General features: G+C 44.5%; 1 protein-coding gene across 1 annotated transcript in view; it reads right to left on the bottom strand.

Annotated features, from left to right (window-relative positions):
* FGL1 (fibrinogen like 1) overlaps positions 1–26,127 on the bottom strand; it is a 71,898-nt gene extending 45,771 nt beyond the window's left edge. The window contains exons 1-2 of the mRNA XM_063950467.1: positions 25,957–26,127; positions 5,929–6,004 (exon numbers count right to left, since the gene is read on the bottom strand). Of these exons, the coding sequence (XP_063806537.1) occupies positions 5,929–5,994 (66 nt within the window). The 5' untranslated portion in view covers positions 5,995–6,004; positions 25,957–26,127. The remainder of the gene's footprint in view (positions 1–5,928; positions 6,005–25,956) is intronic.
* Positions 26,128–26,439: the final 312 nt, after the last annotated feature.

Raw genomic sequence — 26,439 nt, 5'->3', positions numbered from 1 at the left:
ATGGGCACGGCCATGGGGACAAGGTTCGCACCGAGCTACGCCAACCTCTGGTCGAGGACCAGCTCGTGTGGGGGGGCGAGTTCGCGGGGAACCTTGTCCTTTATGGCTGTTACATTGACGACCTATTTTTTATTTGGGATGGGGATCTTAGCACAGTTCTGAATTTTGTTTCTTATCTCAACACGAACACGTTTAATTTACAGTTCACTCACACTTATCATCTTTCTGAGATTACCTTTCTGGATGTGACTCTCAAGGTGAATGGAGAATGTATTCAAACCTCCAATCACATTATGGAGGTAGGAAGTGGGACCTATTTACATTTTAACAGTTCCCACTACATGCCATGGAAATTGAACATCCCTAAGGGACAGTTCATGCGTATTAGACGTAATTGTTCGTCGGTCAGTTCATTTGAGTCGCAAGCAAAGGTCATGTGGGAAACCTTAAAGGCTCGAGGTTACCCTGAACCATTATTAAAGAAGTCATATGATGAGGTTCTATTGATGGATCGATGTGAGCTATTGGGCTCAAAATCGAAACAAGAATCAAGAAGTGATGAGAGGGATTTATCATTTATATCCACTTATAATAATCAATCAGGGGAGATTAAACGGATAATAAAGAGAAATTATAATGTTTTGAGATATGATACGATATTAAGAGATTGTATCCCTATTGATCCGAAATTTACGTTTAAGAAAAATAAATCATTAAAAACTATACTTTCCCTCCAGGTATATGAAACCCATAAAAAAACAAGAGGAAAAAAATGGATCACAATCATGGTTGCCAACGAAACAGAAAGGATTTTTTAAATGTGGCAAAATGAAATGTACCACATGTCAACATACAGTAAATAAAACATTGATTTTGCCCCGAGGGTGGGTACAAAAAGAATACACCATTACAAGTTTCATCAATTGTGACTCAAGTTGGGTCATTTATTTACTTGTATGTGGTTGTAATTTGAAGTATGTGGGAAGGACAACTCGGCCACTGAAAACGAGATTTATGGAGCATAGGAGGAATGTAATCAACAAAGCTACGAACCATAGTGTACCTAGACATTTTAATAAATTTCATGAGGGTAATCCAGCATCTTTGAAAATGATTGGACTGGAACATATTCCAAAGACCAAAAGGGGAGGGGACAGATTTGCTAGGCTTTGCAAGTGTGATACCCTGAAACTGCAGCCCAAATCACCTGTGGCACTACAGGTGCCAGCATGACTTTAATAAAAGTAAAATGTTTGCTGGAGTTGCATAGCACTGTGCCAGCAGCCTACGGCTTGCAGCACAGAAGGAGTTAACAGCACAGCTCATAGCTATACAGATTAGTCTGCAAAATGCAAAGGGCATGACTCACTCATTTGCAGACTCAGAGCGGGAAACTGAGAGCGGGAAACACAGAGCGGGAAATCCCAGATAGAATGTGTACCTGGGAATGCAGGGTTATAAAAAGGTTGTCCTGCAGCAGCCTAGGAGGAGGACAGTCAGTGAGGAGAGTGAGCAGACAGTGAGAGGAGAGTGAGCAGACAGTGAGGTGGATTTAGCCAGAAAGATGTAGCCCCAGTGAGGGCTCCCCACATGTTTAGGTGGGGAGTGATGCCAGCCACAGCAAAGCACTTGATGACAGAGGGAGACATCGCAGTGTCAGAGCAGCAGTATGCAGAATCCAGCGAAAGGGTGATGCCAGGAGAAAAGTGTGCTAATGGTGTGAGTCTCAAGAGGTATCTGGGTGAAGTGGTCGGAAGCCACGCGGCGTGAGTAAGCGCCCCCATGGAAAAGTATCTCGAGAGGTATCTGGGTGAAGTGGGCGGAAAGCCACGCGGCGTGAGTAAGCGCCCCCAAGGAAAAGATCCTCGCTAAGTAAGAGAGAGAGAGAGACGGTCACCTGATGTGTAGCACTACTGGTCACAGAATGCCCTGGTACGTAATGCTGTTTGCCATGTATATGCCGCTGCGACTAAGCGATGCGCTGGAGGAGGTGCCCTGATGTGTGATCCACTGTAACTTATGCTTTGTGCTGGAGGAGTGTTCACAAGTTATCCCTGCAATCTCCCTGTTTGACGTTTGAATAAACTTTATGCTGTTTATCTGAGATGGCCTGGCGCCCAATTCTTTATGCGCTGCACCGACACCTGTAGTCCACACCCACAATGTACTTGTAGTTAAAGACCTGATTTTTCAGGGGACCCTCTGGTAACTGTGCCTGAACCCATGACCAGCCGGGGCAAGGTAAGGGTGATGTACTATACACAGTGACTGCAGATCTTGCATACCTAATACTAGTGGGCTATCACATTTGGCGTCCGCGAACAGGATACGAGCAAACATGGTTACCAACGTGGGGCTCTAAGGGCAATATTTGTGGAGGCGGAACTTATGTAACAGGACATCGGGACTATGCAGTGCACCCGGTCGGAGCAACACCCTTGGGGGCACTGTGTTTGGCCATTTCTGAGTGTCCGAAAGAGCCAAGGATCGCGAGGGGAATGTAGTCCCCTATATCTATTTTCCTAAAGTTGGAGAAACTTGTTTAATGGGAGGGGCCCACGAGAGCCACCTGTCTCTTTTGACCCAGACGTGGGGGGAGACAAGGGCAGGAGAGGGCAGGTTCTCTGTGTTTGGCGCAATTGCCACAAGATGTCTGGAACATTTTACTATCACATGTGACTCTGGACTGTAACTCGTTTGAAAACCGCAACAGAATATGTGATTTGTATGTAATGTGATGTTTGACATGCCATGTTTTCCTGAATATCTGATTGTTGTTTTTTTTGTCACATGTACTGTCATTATATGTTATGTTGAAAACTGCTGTTGCGTGAGGACACGCAAGATTTCAGCAGGGGTGCATGTGATACCCTGAAACTGCAGCCCAAATCAACTGTGGCACTACAGGTGCCAGCATGACTTTAATAAAAGTAAAATGTTTGCTGGAGTTGCATAGCACTGTGCCAGCAGCCTACAGCTTGCAGCACAGAAGGAGTTAACAGCACAGCTCATAGCTATACAGATTAGTCTGCAAAATGCAAAGGGCATGACTCACTCATTTGCAGACTCAGAGCGGGAAACTGAGAGCGGGAAACACAGAGCGGGAAATCCCAGATAGAATGTGTACCTGGGAATGCAGGGTTATAAAAAGGTTGTCCTGCAGCAGCCTAGGAGGAGGACAGTCAGTGAGGAGAGTGAGCAGACAGTGAGAGGAGAGTGAGCAGACAGTGAGGTGGATTTAGCCAGAAAGATGTAGCCCCAGTGAGGGCTCCCCACATGTTTAGGTGGGGAGTGATGCCAGCCACAGCAAAGCACTTGATGACAGAGGGAGACATCGCAGTGTGAGAGCAGCAGTATGCAGAATCCAGCGAAAGGGTGATGCCAGGAGAAAAGTGTGCTAATGGTGTGAGTCTCAAGAGGTATCTGGGTGAAGTGGTCGGAAGCCACGCGGCGTGAGTAAGCGCCCCCATGGAAAAGTATCTCGAGAGGTATCTGGGTGAAGTGGGCGGAAAGCCACGCGGCGTGAGTAAGCGCCCCCAAGGAAAAGATCCTCGCTAAGTAAGAGAGAGAGAGAGACGGTCACCTGATGTGTAGCACTACTGGTCACAGAATGCCCTGGTACGTAATGCTGTTTGCCATGTATATGCCGCTGCGACTAAGCGATGCGCTGGAGGAGGTGCCCTGATGTGTGATCCACTGTAACTTATGCTTTGTGCTGGAGGAGTGTTCACAAGTTATCCCTGCAATCTCCCTGTTTGATGTTTGAATAAACTTTATGCTGTTTATCTGAGATGGACTGGCGCCCAATTCTTTATGCGCTGCACCGACACCTGTAGTCCACACCCACAATGTACTTGTAGTTAAAGACCTGATTCTTCAGGGGACCCTCTGGTAACTGTGCCTGAACCCATGACCAGCCGGGGCAAGGTAAGGGTGATGTACTATACACAGTGACTGCAGATCTTGCATACCTAATACTAGTGGGCTATCACACAAGCAAGAGATCTATTGGACTTTTCAATTAAATACATTACATCCGCAAGGTCTGAATGAGGCTTTAGAGCTTAATACAATACTTGAATAATTTATAAGCTTTCAATTTGGGTTAGCATATTTCAAGTAAAATCACCATTTAGAAAATATGGGAAGAAAACTATTAAAATTAGTATCCAATATTTGTATGGTTCCCCTATTCATAGTCTAGAGATTAGACCCCTTTCTTAGTTCTATTCACTTCTTTAATCCTCTTAAAGAGGTGATTTATGTGCCTTTGTATGGTTAGTGGTTTTTGCCATGCGTTCTGGACTACGGTTTTTGACGGTTTCTTTGGCACCTGAATGTTGATCTGAATAAGTACTGTTCTGATTGTATAAGAAGAGTTAATAGATAAGTGGTTTATTTATTTTGAGTAACTTAAGGTACGCTTTAAAACTATGACAACTGAATTGAATTAGGTAGTGTGGGGATTAGTATACCATTTATGTATAATCATATGATTGATCATGTAACGTTTGCTTAAGTTACGTGTTCATCATCCCACTAAGTTTGATATAAATTATGCTGATGTCATAGGCCTGTCAATAGACGTTATAAGTATCTTTCTATCTTTTCCTTTTACAACATTAGTGTGGTTGCTAACAACAGTGCGCACCGGGAAGAGACGGCTTAGTTGCCATAGAAGCAGGTCACTTCCGGTGATCGTACACGCAACTTATACGAATCCTCCCACTCTTGGTTATTTCTGTGTATCTTAGCAACGGTGTGGACGCTAACAACAGCGCGCACCAGGAAGTGACGGCTTCATTGTCATAGAAGCGAGTCACTTCCGGTATCGTATACCCACGTGATTCGGGAGCGTGGCTAAACGTGCTGAGTGACGGATGGCTGTTCCTATGAATAGACAGCCATATAGGAAGTCACTCTGGGCGGGGTCACGTGACCGGCAATACGATCACATGACTGATGATTAGAATATAAATATAAACTATTCTAAGGGATTTGTGAATAGTTTTATGAACATTAGTTTACGATTGATTTTATTTTTGAGCCTCTGCTGTTTCTGCCTGATTAGAATTTTGAAATTATGATGCTTAGGTTTTAATTGATTGTTTATGCAAATTTATTGATGACATCATTTCCCCTATAAAAAGGGGTAAACTTGAACATCACATTACCCTTTGACAAAGCTGTCAGGAGCGGCGAAATGCATAAGGGAACTCTGCTCCAGACCATTGGACTCCACATAAGGCAATACTACTGTTGGCTCCAAATCCAGGACGACCCACCTCTTTGCTAAAAGTGAACCAGGATCCCGATTCCATCTGGTCCAACGAGGAATAACTTTACAGGATTCATTTAAAGTGGAACACAGTGTGCAGGACATTATAACGTAATCACCACAGACTGTGAACCAGAATCCACTCCACAATTAAGGACCTTAATTTCGGATCCCTGCATTGGAACACAAGTTGGGTAATACTTTGCATTAGTCCTGGTCTTCTAATTTAGACTTTGTGTCCTAATCCATTATATGGACTTTCTGGCCTTCATTAAGGTTGCATTGAGGAGCTTAGTGTATGTCCAATAATTGGTCTTTGAGCAATTTGAACACAATACATCATCAATTTTTATATGTTTGGAATTTTAATATGTTTTAGTCATTAAATTCATCCATTATTAGCATCAGTTGTATAAGCGCTGTATTTTTATATATTAAGTATGAGTAAGGTCCCAGGTACATTATTTCTTAAGATGGGCAAGTTTTTTTTAATGAACACTGAAACGATTACATCAGGACTCACAGATTATATAGATGTTAGTTATAGGAGTTTATGCATTTAATAGCTACATCGCTTGTGTATTATCAATGTATATAATTTAACAGGAACTGAACTGAACTCCCACATTAAAAATTACATAATGACTTACCATTGTTGGCAGGCCAAAAAGTGCCACGATGAAAACAAAATGATGAGATGAACAGAAATTATCCATTGTGAGAAATCTAGAAATAATAACAGAATGTCCTTCAATATCCATTTTTTAAACTTACACTGAAAATATCCATCAACGACAAATACAACATTGTTCCTATTCAGAAATTATTTTTTTTAAGTACACCCCAGGTATCATTTAAAAAAAAATATATATATATCCATCCATGGGCCGCACAACACTCAGCTTCCAATAACATCCCAAAATGGAAAGCAGGGACTGGGAGTATTTATCACACACATATATGAAGGGTAAGGGCTGCAAGAGATGGGACCCTCACTTTTAACTATTAACATAGCTTCTCTGTGAGCTGGGGTGCCCTTTATTTACTCAATGTGAAGAGTTCTAAATAACATACAGTGCTTTATAGAAAACATTACTGTTCAGTGCAATGTATTTTTAAAAACAACAACAAAAAAATTAGGTAGAGATCGCCATTTAAGATTGTGTCTCACACTTTACAGAAGCCGTAGGAGCGGCATCCTACACATGGGGTTAGAAGTGGGATACTTTGGGATGCTTATTATGTATTTTTCTAAAAGAGAAAGCAACTTCTTTTCAAAAACCTGGATGATACTGCTAAACCCAAATGTTTTTATTTGTATATGACAAACATCGGATTAAGTACAGACACAAATTCTGGTAAAGTCTCAATTTTAGCAGAGAGGTTTGGTTTGGTTCCGCACAGGAAGGTTATTATAGCAATGAACATGGGTTTGTACAAAACTTGTAGAAAACTGTTAAGCTGACCAACAATACTAAGCATAGAGATCCTTTGAAAAGGTACCTGATAATTATTATAGGTTGGTGGTGCTTTTTTCTCTTTCCTATCCAAAGTCTCAATTTTGTAAAGCTGCATGTTGTTAGACAGTGGATCACTCTGCTGTCTGTCTCCATTCCCAGCACTAGAGGCAGCTTCCCTGCTCTAGTGTTTTCCCTCCTAGTGTCAACTCAGTGCAGGATGAGGGGCTTAGTGCACAGTCAGAGAGAGTTCTTCCTGGGAGAGACAACTGCACTGAGTGTGTGACCTTGTTATTCCCGCAGCCATATCCTGTGTGTATTAAGACACTGTGTCACCGCTATACTGCTTCACATGTATACTGTAAGTTCCTGCTGCTGCAGAACATTTTCTATATACTACAACCTGTTATCTCTGTTATCGGAATAAACCAATCATCCTAGTTAAGTGCTGTTGTGTGGACTAACATCCCTATCTGACACCGCAACACTCTGCCAACAGGTTATGGGCCCAGGACCCCAAGTCGGAAAGGCATTCTAAAACAGAGGTACATAAGAAATAAAAGTGCAGCTGATTAGAGAAGGAGTACTTTTATTAAATATAGAGAAGAATGTACAGTACAGGGAGCAGCGTGAACTTTACAAAGCTAAAAGGCTCAGAGAATTACACAACGTTGAAATTTGCCATGAAGATGCAGCTTAAGCGGGAAAAGTTGTGCAAAGCCACAACTGAGCCAGGAGCAGAACCAAACTTAGTTGAAGTGGATAAAGCCATCGGGACGATAGACTTGGCCGTGGAACAACAGGTCTACTCCATTGTCAGCAGGAAAGTGTCAGTCAAAGACATGTGGGCAGCTCTGCAAATGGCGTATGAGGACAAAGGTCTGATGAGAAGAATAAACTTGAGGCGTATGCTATTCGTTAAGTGCCTGTAAAGACATGAACGATTATATAGATAAAACACTGTCAATAGTTTAGCAGTTGGCATCTGTGGGGGCACAGGTGGACGACGAGGAAATGGCAATGAAGATATTACAAACTCTAAAACCAGAATTAGATTTCCTGGTAGTAGCTTTGGAGTCTAACGATACAAAGCTGACAAAAGGAATTTTAAGAGGGAAGCTGTTGCAGTTCCAAGAACGTATTCCTGTCGAGACACATGCTGAGGGTTCTGCCTTATTTACAAAAGGTACTAAGGGGTCATTCCGACCCGTTCGCATGCAGCTGTTCTTTGCTGCAGTGCAAACGGGTCAGAAATGCACATGCATGGTGGACGCATTGCACACGCGCGACGTTGCCTGGCGACGATCGGCGCCAGGCAACGACGCCGCCAGCGACAATTGTGATCGCATCGATGATCGCAAGAAGAAGGACAGGCGGGAAGTGTTCTGGGGCGGATACTCACCGTTTCCAGCCATTTTTGGGGAGTGGTAAGAAAAACTCAGGCGTGTCCAGGTGAACGGAGGGCGGATGTCTGACGTCAAAGCCGGGACCTGTATCGCTGGATCCGTCGCACAGGGTAAGTAGGCCTAGGGCTAGTTTTGTTTTGTGTGAAACTTTTTAGCATAGCAGGGCTGCACAAGCGATCGCAGTAAGAAAAGTAGAAAGAGGTCAAGAAGAAAGAAAGACAGAGAAAAGGAGAGAGAAAGAGAGAGAGAGAGACAAAATAAGGTAGGATAGAGTCCCCGGGGGGGTCCCATCAAATATAGTGCGAGGCATCACTAATTAAAAGGTGAAGGGGCATGTTGGGTAGTCAGCCATGGGCTCCATATTTTATCGAATGACTTAGAGGAGCAATTTATAATGCTAGTCATGTAGTCCATGCGGTAAACGTACCAGATACGGGCAATTATAGATTGCATGGAAGGCGGGATAGGGTTTTTCCAATCTGCAGCCAATTGACATGTCATTGCAGAAACTATATGACGCAACAGTTTATTTTGAAATGTTGTCAGCGTTGGCAGGTTCAAGGGGAGAAGAATGTATTTAGGGTCAAAAGGAATAGGAGTCTGCAATAAGCTGGAAATAAAATGAATCACCTCCCTCCATATGTTTACTATTTTTGGGCAGGACCACCATATGTGTAGAAAAGAGCCCTCTGCTCCACATCCTCTCCAACACCTATCCGATGTATCCGGGTACATTTTGCTCAAACGAGACGGTACATAATACCATCTATATAATAATTTATAAACATTCTCCTTGATTCTAACGCAGATGGAGCTAGATACCGCGTTACCCCAGGCTTCAGACCATTCCTCGTCATCTAAGGCTGAGCCTAGGTCCAGTTCCCATGCTTTCTCATGAGGATCACGCTGAGAGGAAGTTTCCCCAATGAGCGTAGTATATAAAAGGGAGATTAGGCCCTTGGTTGAATGACGTCTGAAACATATAGTCTCGAACATGGTCAGAGGTCTGCTAGAGAGGACGTGGCTCAGTGTGGAATGAAAGTGTCGGAGTTGTAAAAATTGGTAAAAATACCTGGAGGGAATATCAGTACTTTCTTGAATCTGAGAAAATTGAGGAAAGCTAGTGTCCCTGGTGATATCATTCAGATATAAGATACCTCTATCCTGCCAGGGAGCAAACAATGATTTATTTGTACCAGGAGGGAATGCAGGGTTGTGTAATATTGGGATGATAGGGGATGGGGCTGGGGCCAAGCCGTATTTCCTATTGGCAAAGTCCCAAACCGTCAGTGAGCGGGAAACTATGGGGTGGAATGCCACATTTCTAGGACGGCAGGGTTTCAGAAGCCAGAGAAGAGAAGAGAGAGTAGAGAGACCCAGTTCGGCAGCTTCTATAGATACCCAGATCCTTCGAGATTCAGGATTGCACCATTGTACACAGTGTGAAAGCTGTGTGGCTAAGTAATATCTTTTAAAGTCTGGAATGCCTAGGCCGCCACTGTGTGTGGGGCGCTGTAGAAGTTTCAATCGGACTCGGGGACGCTTATTTGCCCATATGAATTGTGACGTGTGGAATTGTAAGAATTTGAAAACCGATGGAGGAATAAATATCGGGAGGGTCTGGAATAGGTAAAGTATCCGAGGGAGCACGTTCATCTTCACTGAGTTTACCCTACCTATCCAGGAGATAAAAAGGTTGGACCAAGAAGACAGATCTGATTTAATTCGGTCTAAAAGTCTAGGGAAATTAGTTTGATAAAGTTGATGATGGCTATGTGTTAGGAAAATGCCTAAGTATTTAATTTTTTGCTTGTGCCATTGAAATGGGAAGGAATTTTCCAAAGAGAGCTTAATCGGGCCAGGGATATAAAAATTCAATACTTCAGTTTTACCAGTGTTAAGTTTATACCCGGAATGTTTAGAATAGAGGTCTATCTCAGAGAGGAGCGGCTGTAACGACTGAGACGGGGATCCCAGGGATATAAGGACATCATCAGCGTATAATGCAATTTTGTGTTCAGAAGGACCTACTCGCACTCCAGCTATAGCTGCATTAGCTCGGATCCTTGCTGCCAACGGCTCCATAACCAAGGCAAATAGCAATGGGGAGAGCGGGCATCCCTGTCTCGTGCCGTTAGTTATACCAAATGTGGAAGAGGTGAGGCGATTAACAGAAACCGTGGCAGTAGGGGATCTATAAAGCGCCGAGACACCATCCAGAAATTTGCCAGAAAAGCCCATCCTCCGGAATACCGAGAAAGCAAAGGGCCAGGAAATCCTATCAAAAGCCTTCTCGGCATCCAGTGCTAGCAACAATGAGGGTAGCTTTTGTTTATGGATGGAGTAAATCAGATCTATGGCTCTCCTGGTATTATCGGAGGCCTGACGGCCAGAGATGAAGCCCACTTGGTCCGGGTGTATCAATTGTGTGAGTAGGGGAGCTAAGCGGTTGGCTAAGATTTTAGCATAAATCTTAAGATCAACATTCAGCAATGAGATCGGGCGATAGTTTGAACATTGCGTTGGATCCTTCTCCGGCTTCGAATCACAATAATGTCGGCTTGCACAGTTTCTGGCGCAAACGATGCTCCCTCCAGAACATTGTTAAAGAGTGAGGTAAGATAAGGGGCTAATTCCGTAAGGAATGTTTTGTAATAGTGAGCGGTAAAGCCATCTGGGCCAGGTGCAACCGACGACCGCATAGATTTGATAGCGGTAACCGTCTCTTCTAACGAGATATCCTCATTAAGAAGAGAAATCTGTTGCTCTGTCAGGTATGGTAATGGGGTATCTGAGAGGTATGAACGTACTCCCTCCGGACCGTCGGAGGGGAGGGGGGGGGGGGGCAGGGAGATTATACAAGGAGCTATAAAAGTTCCGAAATTCCTCCACCATCAGTTTAGGATCATAAGTGAGTGCGTTTATTGTAATAGAATGCAGTTTTTCTATCATTCCCATAGCTCGCTTACTTCTCAGTTTATTGGCTAAGAGACTATCTATTTTATCCGCTTTGTCGTAAAATTTTTGACGGAGCTTCTGTAGTATAGCTGCCGCTCTTCGTGATAAAAGGGTATTTAACTGACCCCTAAGGTTATTTATCTGGGAAAGTAGGGAGTCACTCGGGGGATTTTTATGTTGGGCTGAGAGCGTAGAAATTTGAGATTCCAATGAGGAAACTTCCTGTGCTGCTTTCTTACGTATGGCTGAGGCCTTGGACATGAAATGACCACGAATGGTAGCTTTATGTGCCTCCCAAACTAGACTAGGAGAGACTTCTGGGGAGGCGTTTTCCTCAAAAAAAAATCCAGGTTTAATTTAGTGTCTGAGAGAGTGGAGGGATGCGAAAGGAGGGTATCATCGAGACGCCACTTACGTGTCTTATTAGGGGTTCTATAGAGTTCTACCAGGATATAAACCCCCGCATGGTCCGTCCATGAACAGGGAGTGATGCCTGCATCAGCAATCAATGTCGTGAGTGACTGAGACACATGTATCATATCTATTCGAGAGTAATGTTGATGAGGTGCAGAAAAGTGGGTATAATCCCTAGCAGTGGAATGTTTAAGACGCCAGGTGTCTCGTAGATCAAGCTGTGTGAGGGAGGATATTAATGTAAGGGCAGCTTCCGTCGGGGATGCTTCCTTCTTATTTTTAGGGGGAAAGGATTTATCGAAGAAAGGATCAATCACAGTATTAAAGTCTCCACCCAAAATGATGTGGCCCTGCGCTACTCTATTAAGACGCAAAAAGAGTTTGTGGAAAAAACGTGATTGGTCTTGATTAGGGGCATATACAGACACAAGTGTTAGAGTTTCAGTGTGGAGTGTACCAATCACTATAAGGTATCGGCCGTCAGGATCAGCTATGGTTGTGGTGTGTACACATGGGATATTACGGTGGATCAGTATAGTTACCCCCCTTTTTTTTACAGTCAGCAGAGGCAAAGAAGGTCTGAGTAAACTGCTTACCTTGAATTCGGGAATGTATACCAGTGAAATGGGTCTCCTGAAGTAAAACTATCTCAGCCTTCTCTCTCCGACAGGCGGATAACATCACTGTACATTTCTTGGGAGAATTAAGCCCATTAACATTTATAGAAAACAATTTCAGTGCCATGTGATACCAAAGAACGGAAGAGGATCAGTGGAAACCCATCCCGGGGAGGAAAGGAAAGGAGAGAAGAAGAAGAACGTCAAGAAACAAGAAGCGGAGATTTAGGAGAAGAGAAAGTAACAGAGAACCCATACGGGAAAAAACCCTGGAATATAGGGTCCCAATCGAGGACCGCTACACAGATATTAAACATTATATTTCTTAGTAACAAATAAAGAGAGCACGGGGGGTAGCGGGAACAGCAAACCAACGCAGGAGAAGCAGGTCCCTCTGGACCGCAATAGTTGAGTCGGCCAGAGCCGAAGATACAATCATGTAACCCAGAATACAGAAAAACAAAAAACATACTGTATCATAACAAAATAAAAAGGGGGAGGGGAGGGGGGGGGATCAAGGGATAATAGGGTGAGCAAGGTAAGCCAAGTGCAACAATATAAAGCTAGGCATAACATATAACGAACATTAAAGCCTGGTAAGCAATATCAGAACAAACATTAAAGTCCGGTAAGCGATATCAAAAACCAATAACATGTGCATTAAAGAAAATAGGATGGAGGCCAGAGTCCCCGCCTGTCAACAAAGAAAATAGTACAAGGAGATGTATCCCTAAAACAGTGGGGACTATCTGCTTAAAGCTAAGAGTGTCCGCTAAGATCAAGGGGGGTCATTAGTGCCAATGCGATGACGAGTTACCCTCGTCCATTTAGGCGGTGGAATCTGGGGGCATTTTGGCCTCGATGAAGAGGCATTTCCACCATCAGGTGACGATACAGGGAGAAGATCAAGGTTAGCCAACAGCTCCTGACCCTGAGTCAAAGCTTTAACGGAGTGAGTGGAGTTGTTCACCGTAACCTGTAGCATAAAAGGAAATCCCCATCTATAGCGTATTTGATGCTGATGTAGTATCCTAGTAACAGGCTGGAGGTTTCGACGCTTTTGAATAGTAGAGGGGGCCAGATCTTGAAAAACCTGCAGATGCATATCTCGGAAATCGATCACTGGGGAGTCTTGAACTGACATTAGGATCTGTTCCTTGGAACGATAATAATGTAGACGAACTATGACGTCTCTGGGTGGTTGAGTCGGAGCAGGCTTTGCCCGAAGCGCTCTGTGAGCTCTATCGCAAAGACAGTCGCCATCTGAGAGATCAGGCAATACGTGTTGGAAAAAGTCTTTCAAGAAGGATGGTAGAGTGGAGCTAAGGATCGATTCCGCCACGTTACGTATACGCAGATTATTTCGACTGGAGCGATTCTCCTGATCTTCTTGACGTTCTTTGAGATCCTCCATCTCATCGTGGAGTCTAGAGAGTTCAGAGTCAAGACGTTGCTGAGAGCGGCAGAGGTCATCCGTCTTAGATTCAAGAGCATCCGTACGATTACCAAGGGCCGTGAGATCTGACTTGAAGTCGGCAATGGCTGTGGAGAGTTCTTGTTTAAAGGCAGATTGAATCCCCTCAAGTAAACTGGTCATAACTGCTTGGATCTGTGGGTCTATACCTGTCTCTGAAGAACCGGGGGAGGAAGGAGAGTCCGTAAGCAATGCAGGAGTTGGAGGGCCCTTAGACTTTGATCCCAAAAAATTGTGGGTGCCTGTGTATGTTTTTATTTTTTTGCGCCATTATAGAGGACCAGTAGGGTAGGCGGGGAATTACAAACGTAAAAGGAGACACAGACGCTTTTTGGGAAATGTATGTTAAGTAGAAAGGGGAATGGTATAAAGAGTACTATTACGGTCCAGGTAGGACAAACTGCTCTGCTAGGCCAGCATTCCGGGTAGCAGATAAAGGGCAGACAGTGCCCTAAGGTGGCATTCGTATGATATCAGAACAGAGCAGGCAGCTTCAGTGATGCCCCTGAGCTTGACTCCCTGCTGGCCAGGAGGAGCCAAAGTCTGATAGCGTTAGAGGGAGAAAATAAATAAAAGGCTAGACTAGAGACTCCACTGCTCTCACTACAGGGTGGCCAATGATCAATGAGCAGCACCGAGGTCAGGCCACCGCACCGCAGCTCTAGGGCATGTTTCCCTGTAGGCTGAGGGGAGGAAGGATCATATGGCGCCAGAGGAAAAAGCTAAAGCGCCACCACCACACCCACAGCACAGCTAGCAATTAGTGGGTGACACCAGGAGCCAGTAGTCGCAGCACAACCCCAGGGTTAAACTCCCCTCAGGGTGGCTCTTAAGTAACAGATTATGCGTTGTGCAAGGAGCCACCAGTTGCAGTGTGAGCAATGTAGTCCTGGAGCCGGTCTCCCTCTAGAACGGTTGTCAGGCAGCGCAAGGCTCCAGGAGCAGGCGGCAGCTGTGCGGCTCCCGCGCTTCACTTTCCGCTCGTCAGGGAGAGCAGGGACCAGGCAGTGCCAGAGCGGCTATTGCAGCCGCTGGCGTGCGGCGCCGAGGCGTTCCCCCCCCCCTCCGCCGGCACCAGCAGTGATCTCCTCCCAAGGCAGCGGCGATTCCCCGTGTGACACCGCGCGGCCCCACTGCTCTGTCCTCCTGCACAGAAGCGGCCGCCGTGCGTACGGGTATCTGGAGCTTTGTGAGTATTCACAGGGCCGCTCCGTTCCACAGCACAGCGCTCCTTTACAATCAGGCTGTGGAGACTCGCCGATGGCTTCCGTGGCAGTAGCACTTCCGGTAACAGGGGGAGGGGGGGGGGGACGGTGTACTTGAGGTCCCAGCTTGGTGCCAGTGAACAGGCCGCAACCCGCAGGAGCCAGTAAACCGGCTCCCCGATTCTGCAGCCAAGGTCCACCAACACCAGCGGCACCCAGCTCTTATAGGCACAGTCGTGGGGGCCACAAGTAGAAGCAGTGGGTGGTTGAAAAGGGGATTTAGATGTCCAACCTCAGGAGCACTCTAAGGAAGCGTCCTACCCAGTCAGCCACCAGGCCACGCCCCCCGCTACAGGTATTTTATAACATTTATTGATGATGCCACAAGGATGACACCTGTATTTCATGAAAGCTAAAAATGAAGTTGTCAGTAAAATTGTGGAATACAAGAACCTGGTGGAGAGTCAGACGGGTATGAAATTAAAAGTATTGAGATCCGACAATGGAGGATAGTACAGATGGAGCCGCACTCATCTGAGAGTGAGCACTCCCGGTGTGACTAGGCGATCCGTCCTCCTAGTCACGCTGGGAGTGCACAGAGATGCTCCCATTCAGAGCATCTCTGTCCGGGCGTGCTGACGGAGATGCTCTCCGTTCAAGTGAATGTGGTGTGTCTCCACCGCGCGCGCGCGCGCCCAGGTGGACGGGAACATTCTCGGCGCTATGCGTGCCTAGTCACAGGTGGAACCACAACTAGCGTGGCTCCATCTGTATGACAACAGAGTTTTAGCACAGTTCCTGAAAAAATATGGCATACAGCATCAACTAACAATTGCTTATGCAAAACGCTGTGAGCGTGCAAATCGTACAATTGTTGAGAGAGCATACACTATGTTGAGTGACGCAGGCCAGGAGAAAAGCTTTTGGGCGGAAGCAGTGTCCACTGCAGTATACCTTAAAAACTGTGTGCCCACAATAGCCGTAAAATGTAAAATGCCACTGGAGTAGTGGTCCAAGAAAAAGCCAGCTGTCAATCCTCTCCGTGTCTTCAGCTGTAAAGCTTATGCACATATACAGTACCTAAGGAGAAAAGACGGAAATGAGATACAAAGTCGGTATAATGTATTATGCTAGCACGGAGAAGAAAGCAAAGGATACAGGCTTTGGGACATTACAAACAAACATCTACTAAAGTCTAGAGATGTGGTGTTCCATGAGACAGCACCAATCACTGGAACACTGGAAGAAGAATCACAGCACCAATATGCCTGGATGTACAGGCAGCAGAAAGCGTGTCTGAACCTGAAAGTGTTAATGCGGATACCCAATCAGGAAACAGAAGTTCCATGAGGAGCAATAAAGGTGTTCCATACAAAAGATACAGTGAGGAATATGCAAATATAGCTTACTGTGTGTTATGCACACCAGTGCCTGCAGGAAAGTACTGGTGTCAGAACTGTTATGCACTCCAGTGTCTGCAGGAATGTACTGGTGTTTGAACTGTTATGCAAAACAAATGGACTCACAGACAAACTGGGGAATATGACATAACGTACACAGAAGGTGATAGGGTAACAAAATACACACAAAGTGAACAGAGAAGCCCAGAGGCTAAGGAACTGGGTATCTCCCTTGTATTAGAACTGCTCAGATGTAAAAAGCAAGATGTTGTGTTTTAATACGTAGAGAACCCGAAATGCTGTTGCTAAGGGCAACAGCAAAACCCTAAAGGGTTACCAACGGGTGTGGCAGTAAACTCCTTGGTCAGAGATGGAATGATAGACACAAGGAGAGTCTCCACAATCCTGATTCTCACTTGCAGTGCACAGGTTTTAGCTTACTGCCACTAAACTGACCCCTGACACCTAGCAGAGTGAGACAGGATTATACAGGCAAGTCTTAGAATACAGCCGCAAACTTGCTAAGTTCACAGAGTAGTAACAGAACCCCAGCAAGCTAAACGACTGACTCCAGTCTTACTGCTAGGTCTGGATTGGCAGAGTGTAATACCAAATCCCCAGGCCTATTTGCAGTAAGCAACAAACAAATACAAAGCTACACAGTACTGGCTAACTTTCATGAACTGACTAACCAACAAAGATTCAGCAGCATCTGCTTACCCTGAAAAGAGGCCTTATAAAGCAGGTGCTGTCCACGCCCCACTCAGACCTCACAGACTGTGAGCACAAAAACCAGCACCGGATCCCCTGCCGTGCACAGAGCCTATAACCACTGCACAGCAAAAGACCCGAACCGGAGTATCAGCTGCGCTCAGGTTACTCCACTAGCACTTGTCTCCCGGTTGCCATGACGACGTGGCAGCACAGGGCAGGAGACCCTAACAGTACCCCCCCTCTGACGAGGGGTCAAAGAACCCCTACCACCAGGATTATCGGGGAACTGCGAGAAGAAAGAGCGTATCAGTCTGGGGGCATGAAGATCACAACTGCGCACCCACGACCGCTCCTCCGGGCCATACCCCTTCCAGTGCACCAAAAATGACAGCCGACCCCGAACCACCTTGGAGTCAAGAATCCTTTCAACAACAAACTCCCTCTGGCCACGTATCAGAAGAGGGGAAGGTCTTCCACTGGAAGAAGGATTACTAATCGCCCGTTTTAAAAGGGAACAATGAAATGTTTTATTGATACCCAAAGAACGGGGCAGATCTAACTGAAATGCCACCGGATTGATAACCCTGGTGATCTTATAAGGGCCGATGAACCGGGGGCCTAACTTATGAGATGGCTGTCTCAACTTCAAATTCTTGGTAGACAACCAGACGAAGTCTCCTAATTTGAAGCTGCAGGGTCTTTTCCGCTTATCAAAAACCCTTTTGGTCACTAATGACACAGACACAAGGGCTTTCTTCACTTTCCGCCAAATACCTCTAAGGACCGAAACCACAGAGGAACCACCAGGCGTGGAGTCCAGGGGGTCAAAAGAATTGGCCTTAGGATGATGCCCATACACACAAAGGAAGGGAGAGATCCCTGTAGCAGAGTGAGCCGCATTGTTATAGGCAAACTCCGCCATGGACAGATGAGCAACCCAGTCAGTCTGACACTTGGAGACATAACACCTGAGGAACTGCTCCAAGGACTGGTTCACCCTTTCAGTCTGCCCATTAGACTGCGGATGGTAGCCTGACGACAAGCTGACAGAAATCTGGAGATCGGAACAAAATGCCCTCCAGAATTTGGCCACAAACTGGGATCCGCGGTCAGAGACCACATCAAGTGGCAACCCGTGGAGACGCACAACATGCAGCATAAATAATTCAGACAGGCGTCTGGCTGATGGCAGCCCAACCAGTGGAACGAAGTGCGCCATCTTCGAAAACCTGTCAACGACAACCCAGATGGCTGTCATCCCCGAGGATTTGGGCAAGTCCACCACAAAATCCATTGAAATGTGGGTCCATGGCTTAGATGGGATAGAGAGTGGATGTAATGGGCCAACAGGAACCCCTCTAGGAGTCTTATTTCGGGCACAGATGTCACATGCCCGAACCCACTGATCCACATCCTTAGCCACCGAGGGCCACCACACCGCCCTAGATAGCAACTCCCGAGTTCTGGCAATACCCGGGTGACCTGCCGACTTCTTGGCATGGAATTCCAGGAACACTCGCTGTCTTAACCTAGGAGGCACAAACAAAAGACCTACCGGAAGGTCTGGAGGAGCCTGCTCCTGTGCTCTAAGGACTAATGATAAGAGGTCCTGGGTAATGCCCACTTTAATACATGATGGGGAAACAATGGGCAACGGCTCCTCGGTGGTCTCCTGGATTGGAGCAAAACTCCGCGAGAGCGCATCAGCCTTAATGTTTTTTGACCCAGGGCGATATGTTATCAAAAAATTAAAGCGAGCAAAAAACAAAGCCCATCGTACCTGCCTGGCATTGAGACGCTTCGCTGACTCTAAATATGCCAGATTCTTATGGTCAGTGAGAATTGAGACCACAAACTTAGCCCCCTCAAGCCAGTGTCTCCACTCCTCGAGTGCATCCTTAATAGCCAACAATTCCCGGTTACCCACGTCATAATTCATCTCGGCAGGCGAAAATTTACGGGAAAAGTAAGCACAGGGATGAAGGCGATTATCAGACACTCCCATCTGAGAAAGCACTGCCCCAATACCCATCTCAGAGGCATCCACCTCCACCACAAAAGGACGCTCTGGATCTGGGTGTCGCAGCACCTTGGCCGAAACAAATGCCCTTTTGAGACGGGCAAAAGCCGCTTTAGCCTCACAAGACCAGTGAGCAACATCCGCCCCTTTCTTAGTGAGTGCCACCAAGGGCGCCACTATAGACGAAAATCCAGCGATAAATCGTCTATAAAAATTCGCAAAGCCCAGGAAACGCTGAAGCGCCTTCAAACTAGTGGGCTGCACCCAATCCAGGACTGCCTGTACCTTGGAACCCTCCATTTGGAAACCTTCTGGGGAGATAATATATCCTAGAAATGCGATTTGCTGAACTTCAAATTCGCACTTTTCCAGCTTCGCCCCAAGCCGGTGGTCTCTGAGTTTCTGGAGGACTAAGCGTACATGCTTCCGATGTTCCTCCAGGGAATGGGAGAAGATTAGGATGTCATCTAAGTATACAACTAAGAATCTATCCAAATATTCCCTGAGCACATCATTCATGAAATCCTGGAAGACTGCCGGGGCATTACAGAGCCCAAAAGGCATCACCAAATATTCATAATGCCCTGAGTGGGTAACATATGAATGTAGTCTGGGACTATTGCGCATTATAAAGCCCGCCTTGTTGCTAAAGGATACACACAAAAATACTGGATCGACTACGGAGAGATCTTTTTGCCTGTCACAAGGTACAGCACCTTGAGGTCAGTTATTGCTATTGCTACACTTCATGATTTATTGTTATACCAGTTAGACTTTGATTCTGAATTCCTGAATGGAGAGTTAATTGAGGAGATTTATATGGAACCACCTGAACATTATGACGAGAGTATGTTCCAAGAGGGAAAAGTTTGCCTCTTAAAGAAATCTTTGTACGGCCTAAAGCAAAGTGGTCGTTATTGGTATGTAAATCTGGATGCTGTGCTGCTAGAAATGAACTTTGTTAGGTCAGAGACTGATCACTGCTTATATTACAAAACTATAGAAGAAAAGCGGTTCATCATAGTTGTGTATGTTGATGATCTATTGCTAGCAGGTCAAGAAGAGCACATTACTGATGTAAAATAGCTGAAACAAAGATTCAAGGTAAAGGATTTAGGCCCTCCAAGTCATTTGTTAGGCATGAGGATTGTACAAAACCTGAAAGCTGGGACTGTTACAATTGATCAACAGACATATATTGAAGCAATACTTCGCAAATATGGAATGCCTGATGCAAAACCAGTGAGCACCATTATTGACAAAAGCATAAAGATGGTAAAGGCCATGTCACCAACCAGCCAAGAGGAGATAGAGGAAATGAGAGAAGTTCCTTATCAAAATGCTGTTGGTAGCTTAATGTATGCAAGTTTTGGGACTCCCCTCAACATCACACATGCAGTGAGCCAGGCAAGTCAGTTTGCAATTAATCCTGGGAGGCAACACTGGATTGCAGTCAAAAGAATCTTGAGATACCTGAAAGGTACAAGTTCATTAAAGTTGATGTTTACAAAGTCAAAAGGTACGACTTTGGAAGTTTTCTGTGATGCTGAATGGGGCTCAGATTGAGGATGACCTTCGTTCCTACATGGGATACTTGATCGTTTTGGGAGGCACATCTGTCAGCTGGGTGAGCAGAAAGCAACCCACTGTTGCCCTATCCACCACTGAGGTGGAGTAGATGGCACTTACAGAAACTGCAAAAGAAGCTTTATGGATAAAGGAGACTTTATATGAGCTTAGCCTTCTTTACCACAGTGAGACTATCAACATTGCATGTGATAACAAGGGAGCAATTGATTTGTCTTCCAGTGCCAAGCATTAAGGACGGTCCAAACACATTGCCATTAGACATCACTTTTTCCGTGAGTTAGTGGAAAACAAGTCTGTCAATGTGGATTACATAGCAAGCAAGAGCAATGCTGCTGATATGTTGACAAAGGGACTGTCATCACACTTGCTGAATATGTTCATGACAAAATGCGGACTGGAATACTTTTGAGAAATGGTGATTTGCTTGCCATCCTTTATTAATGTGTTTTTGGTTACAGGAAAACTTTATTGAGAAAGGTTTTGATAAAGTATTATGCAAATGTATGTAACCGGAGACAGCCTTGAGGGAGGGAGGGTGTTAGACAGTGGATCACTCTGTTGTCTGTCTCCATTCCCAGCGCTAGAGGAGGAGGTGCTTAGTGCACAGTCTGAGAGAGTTCTTGCTGGGAGAGACAACTGCACTGATGTGCAGCTTCTGCTCTCCTGAGTGTGTGACCTTGTCTACCCTGCAGCCGCATTCTTTGTGTACTAAGACGCTGTGTCACCGCTGTACTGCTTCACATGTATACTCTGAGATCCTGCTGCTGCAGAACATCTTCTATATACTACAACCTGTTATCTCTGTTATCTGAATAAACCAATCATCCTGGTTAAGTGCCGTTGTGTGGCCTAACATCCCTATCCAACACCACAACACTCTGCCAACACATGTTACTAACTTGGCTATGACTCAGAAACTAGTGCAGTACTGTCTGTAAGTAGCCTACTATAAAAGTTACTGACGAGAGGTTGGGCACTTCAAAACTATTTTCAATAAGTGCATGGAAAATGCTTGTTCTGTTAGAGCTTTATAGCCCAAAAATCTTCTGAATGCGTGAAATGCGAGGAGAGTAAGGATTAGCACCATCAAACATTCCATGACAATTTAATGATTGCCATATTAACAATGTCTCATCTCCACACCCAGGTCAAGGAGTTGGGATAAAGTAGTCTTAGACAATGCAGAAAGAGAAGTAATTAGTAGTAATTAATGTGTATCACAGTGTCTACTGGAGTGTTGTTATTATTATAAGTCCAAGTGGCTCAAGGAATAAATATGTGTGTCTTTGTTAGCTAGTGTCCATTAACCTAAAAAAAATAAAAAGATCATCTGAGTTAATATAGTGAAAAAAATGTATTTCCCGCCTCATTTTATTTTTCTTTCCCCACTGTTTTTTCCCCCCCTCTGGGTTTGTATCATTTTGTGTTGTGGTAATTCTGTCATGTTCTTACTGTTTATTTAAAAAAAAAACTGTACCCCTATTTGTTCTCACTCAACTGTGTTTACTGTCTTTGCACATTACCTTTGTACTTCTTTGGGTACTTACTAAAAATTGATTGCACAAAAAAAAAATGTTTTCTTTAGGATATGGTATTTTAAGTTTTACTACTCGTAACTTGTAATTACATCCCTTTCCTGTAGCTAGTCCTAGTCCTGTGGAACAGCAAGTTTAAAACACCGGCCTACATCCCGAACCATCATGGGCCATGTCGGCAGAAGCAGGTCTAGCTATCATCTACTGGTGTCTAGTCTCAGTGGCTGTCTCATCTTCAGCTCAGGCTAGCTATGGAAACATATAATCTTTATACCACGTAGATATTTAATCAGATCTACAAAAGTTTTGCACAGTGCATCTATAGGGGCATTTCCAAGATCTGGGATACAATTAACGGCATTTCATTTACTCAATCAAAAGTTAATAAAGTGCATATACATGTATGTACTTTACCTATATGGTATATTTGATACTGTAGTTGTCATGGAGAATAGGAATATGCCATTATAATACAATGATATGGTAAAATAAGGATAATACTGAAACATTAACTTTACCTTCCTGCTTCACGTGTGAAAATACCGCCTGTTACTGTATATACAGTTTCACTATAAAATAGTGCCACATAAATTAAACGTGCTTGCTTTGCCACTTGAGAAATGGTTGCTATGGTGATCTGGTATCCAATACGTAAGTACATCGGCCCCTGGAACCAATCACTTGGGTGTGGTTTTCTCCAAACACAGATGATTCCAATTTAAGTTACTTTTGCAATAGTTAAGTTTCACATTTCATAGTTAGACCATAGCTTGCTTTATTTATTTTGATTTCTGTTCAGTAAAAACTGTTCTAAAATATAAGTGGAGAGCTTAACTTGACATTAAGAAGAAAAGGTTGTTTAATGCAGTTTTCTGCTCTCACAGTTGAAGCAGTTTCAGAAAACTTGTCATTTATTGGTAATGTGAGATTTCCCTCTACGAAAAATTCTGCTCAGTCTTAGAAAACAATTCTTCCTCAATGTTTCAGAAGGAAGATATGAAAACAGTAACCACGGAAAAAAATTAGTTGTGATATCTTTATATTAATATGTACAGTGTGTATATATTATGCTTCTGTTGTTTTAACCAATCCCTTGTGTTACTTATGTTAATTGAAGTGATCAACGGCATGTTATTGACTGTAGGAAAATGATATAGCTAAAAAGGAGCATTTTGGTACTCACAATCAGACCCAAAGCACTGGCAGCCTATTCGGAATCAGATAAAAGAATACTAGGCTTCCCAGGTGGGGTCTGTTCTGGGGTGAGAGACGAGTGACAATACTATCAAGGTCATTAACCCATACCTCCCAACATGACCCTCTCCAGGAGGGACAGGATGATCTGCTTCTGGACTTCCCTCTTAATGTATGATTGCCATCACCTGTGGTGAAACACCTTTCTTATCCATCAACCTGTCGAAAACAGGTGTCGTCAATCATAGATTAATCGAAAAGTCCAGAAGCAGAGCATTGTGTCCCTCCTGGAGAGGGTAATGTTGGGAGGTATGTTAACCTCATTCACAATGTCTCCAGTTCCTCCATCCCTTCTGTCCACAGATGCAGAGAAAGCATGTGATCGGGTGGACTGGCAGGTCATATCCAAGGTGCTACAATGCAATAGCCCGGGCCCTGCGTGCCTTTCAAAGATATTTTCCATCTACCAACATCCAAATGCTAAAGTCATAGTGAAGGGATACTTTCCAACCTCTTTTCTATTTCATCTGGTACCAGACATGACCTAATAAAACCTACAACAGAACCCTGTTGCCAATTACAGATAAGGATCAGACAATCATTGTAGCAGCTACCATAGTCCAAAAAGTTTGATACCCCTGATTTTAGTATTGGACTTTCCACACTTTGCAAAGATCCTATGAAAGCAAGTGACAAATGGGGAAGCTGTCCTTATTAGGATTTAACCATGGAAAGCCAGTCAGGAGAAGTGGTACTGGACAGAGGCAAACAGCGATGTCTAAAAGAGAGATGCCACAGAAGAACCACCGCCACCAGAGTGCTTGGAAACATGCGGCATTCAAAACCACCTGCATGAGAAAGAAAGGTGAAAAGAAGGATGTCCAGGGTGATATTTGTGGTTATACTAAAATATACTGAACCATCTCATTAATGGCCAGATTGTGACATGGCGCTTGGAATCAGTGGCGAGTTGGTCAGAGACTGCTAACAGATGTGTGTGATAGGAGAGAAATCTTTTAAGATAAGTATTTATCATGTAGATAACTAGATGAATGTTATGGTAACTCGCTGTTATGTGTTCTACAAGTCGATGAGGTCATATAAGTGGATGTGTCTTGTTAATTGAATTCTAGGGATCTATTCAATTAGGCACAACTAGGTCATGCCAACAACTAAGTGCGGTATATGCCACACTTACGGTACCGCCAGACTCTTCGACTTTTGTTCGCAAACAGAGTTGACCCTAACCACTGCACTAGCAGGGCCGGTGCAACGTTTCTCGGCACCCTAGGCAAAACTTCTGCCTACTGCCCCTTACCCCTACCCGCCGTTCAGATGAATGGCATGCTCCTGGTCTCCCCCACCCCCAGTCTATTGCATGGCTGCTCTCTTCCCCCCATCTTTCCAGTCTGTGTGAGTGCCTGCTGCTCACACCCTCCCCCCCATCTCTGTTAGATGTCTGCTGTTCTATTCCCCCACCATCTGCGTGCATGCCTGCTGCTAATCTCACCCCCCCCCCCCCCCCCCCCACTGCTGCTCTCCCCCACTTTCCTTATCAAATGCAGAAAATGCACTGTGCAGCCACCTTACCTGCATGCTGCGATGCAGAGTTGGGACTGAGTAGTCTATGAAAAAGCCTGGAATGAAGAGCAGCACCGCATGTCACCCTCAGCCAGGACACCAGGAACTGTCAAAGTTACTGCCTGTGCCGGGTGGAGGCAGAGCTGGAGGCTGCAATACGGGAGCTTGGCAGTCACAGCTACTGTAAGATACAAGTGTCGGGGGATTGCGGCAGCTGTGAAAGGTAGGACCACACTACCTTTTTCAGGTAGCTGTAGCTGGCCGCCCCCTCAGGTCCTGGTGCCCCTAGGCAGCTGCCTAAGGCGGCCTAGTGGAAGCTCCAGGCCAGTGCACTAGAGAGGTAGAGTTCAAGCCTGAAGGTTGTGGTCTTATTGTACTATGAAACAGAAGGAAACAGACAGCACATGAACTAGGTGAAATAATTTTATTACTTACCAGATAGATTCTCATGGTAATAAATTACTTGACATGTTGCTGCTTGTCCCCTGCTCACTAAACTATAGGATCTGACCATGAGAATCTGCCACTATAGTAATAAAAAGGCACGTGTCCATGTGCTGTCTATTTGTACATAAAAACATGACGGATTGTTATTTATATTTCATGAAATGGAATCAGAAATGTTACTTAAAGTTGAATGTACATTTTTTTTATTCTAGGCGTTTGTGTCTATGCACCTGATGTTAGCACACAGCAATGAGGTGGTTAAAGTAGTAGTAATGAGTCTGCCCTGCCTGCCTTCCTGCATTGCTTGTATTGGGACACGTCTTCTAATACACATACAGTACATTATCATTTATTTGTCCCATGTGTGTATATTATATACAGAATACATCACTTAGTGCGCTCCCACATATCTATTATAGATGTAACCACATATCTATTATAGAGGTTAGTATTGTTTTGAGTAAATCATGTAAATACATAACTGATACTTTATTATGTTTTTAATTTTTATTTAAAATATGAATTACAATTATTAATATTACATTGTAATATGCACCAAAGTTTTAAATCGTGACTCGCACCCTTGTAGAACTGTTAGCGATTTGCAAGTAAATTATGACAAATTTATGAAGCAGTATTGGGATTAAAGAAATAAAAAATCCTTACCCTGCTGCCAGAGTGTACTGTTGTGACCGCCGGAATCCCGACAGGTGGTAATTTGACTGTCTCCCGTTTCTTTACCCTGCTGCCTGAGTGTACTGTTGTTTCTTTTCCCTGCTGCCAGAGTGTACTGTTGTTTCTTTCCCGGCAGTGTTGTATTGCTCGCTATACTACTCAGTTGAGCAACACTGTAACACAGATCTGCTGTGAGTCAGGGGCCAAGAATGTTTTGGATTTTTACAGGGAATACAACAAATGCAAAACATAAGTAGGAAGTTTCAAAACCTATGAAAAGAAACAGACTAACAAAATTTGTTGGATGCAAAGCATGTGAACATTATAGTGGGAAATTAGTAATTATGCTATAGGGCCTAATTCATGTTCATACACAGATGCAATTGCGATTTTCTAGACTACGGAACTGCTAATGTTACCAAGTGAGGCTGCCGTCCAGAAATGAAAAGAGACGCCTACCAGTCATCCCATTTG

The sequence above is a fragment of the Pseudophryne corroboree genome, chromosome 1 (genome assembly GCF_028390025.1).
Source record: "Pseudophryne corroboree isolate aPseCor3 chromosome 1, aPseCor3.hap2, whole genome shotgun sequence".
Lineage (NCBI taxonomy): Eukaryota > Metazoa > Chordata > Amphibia > Anura > Myobatrachidae > Pseudophryne > Pseudophryne corroboree.
Note: the sequence above shows the minus strand (reverse complement) of the source record. Positions and strands in the feature narration are given on the sequence as shown.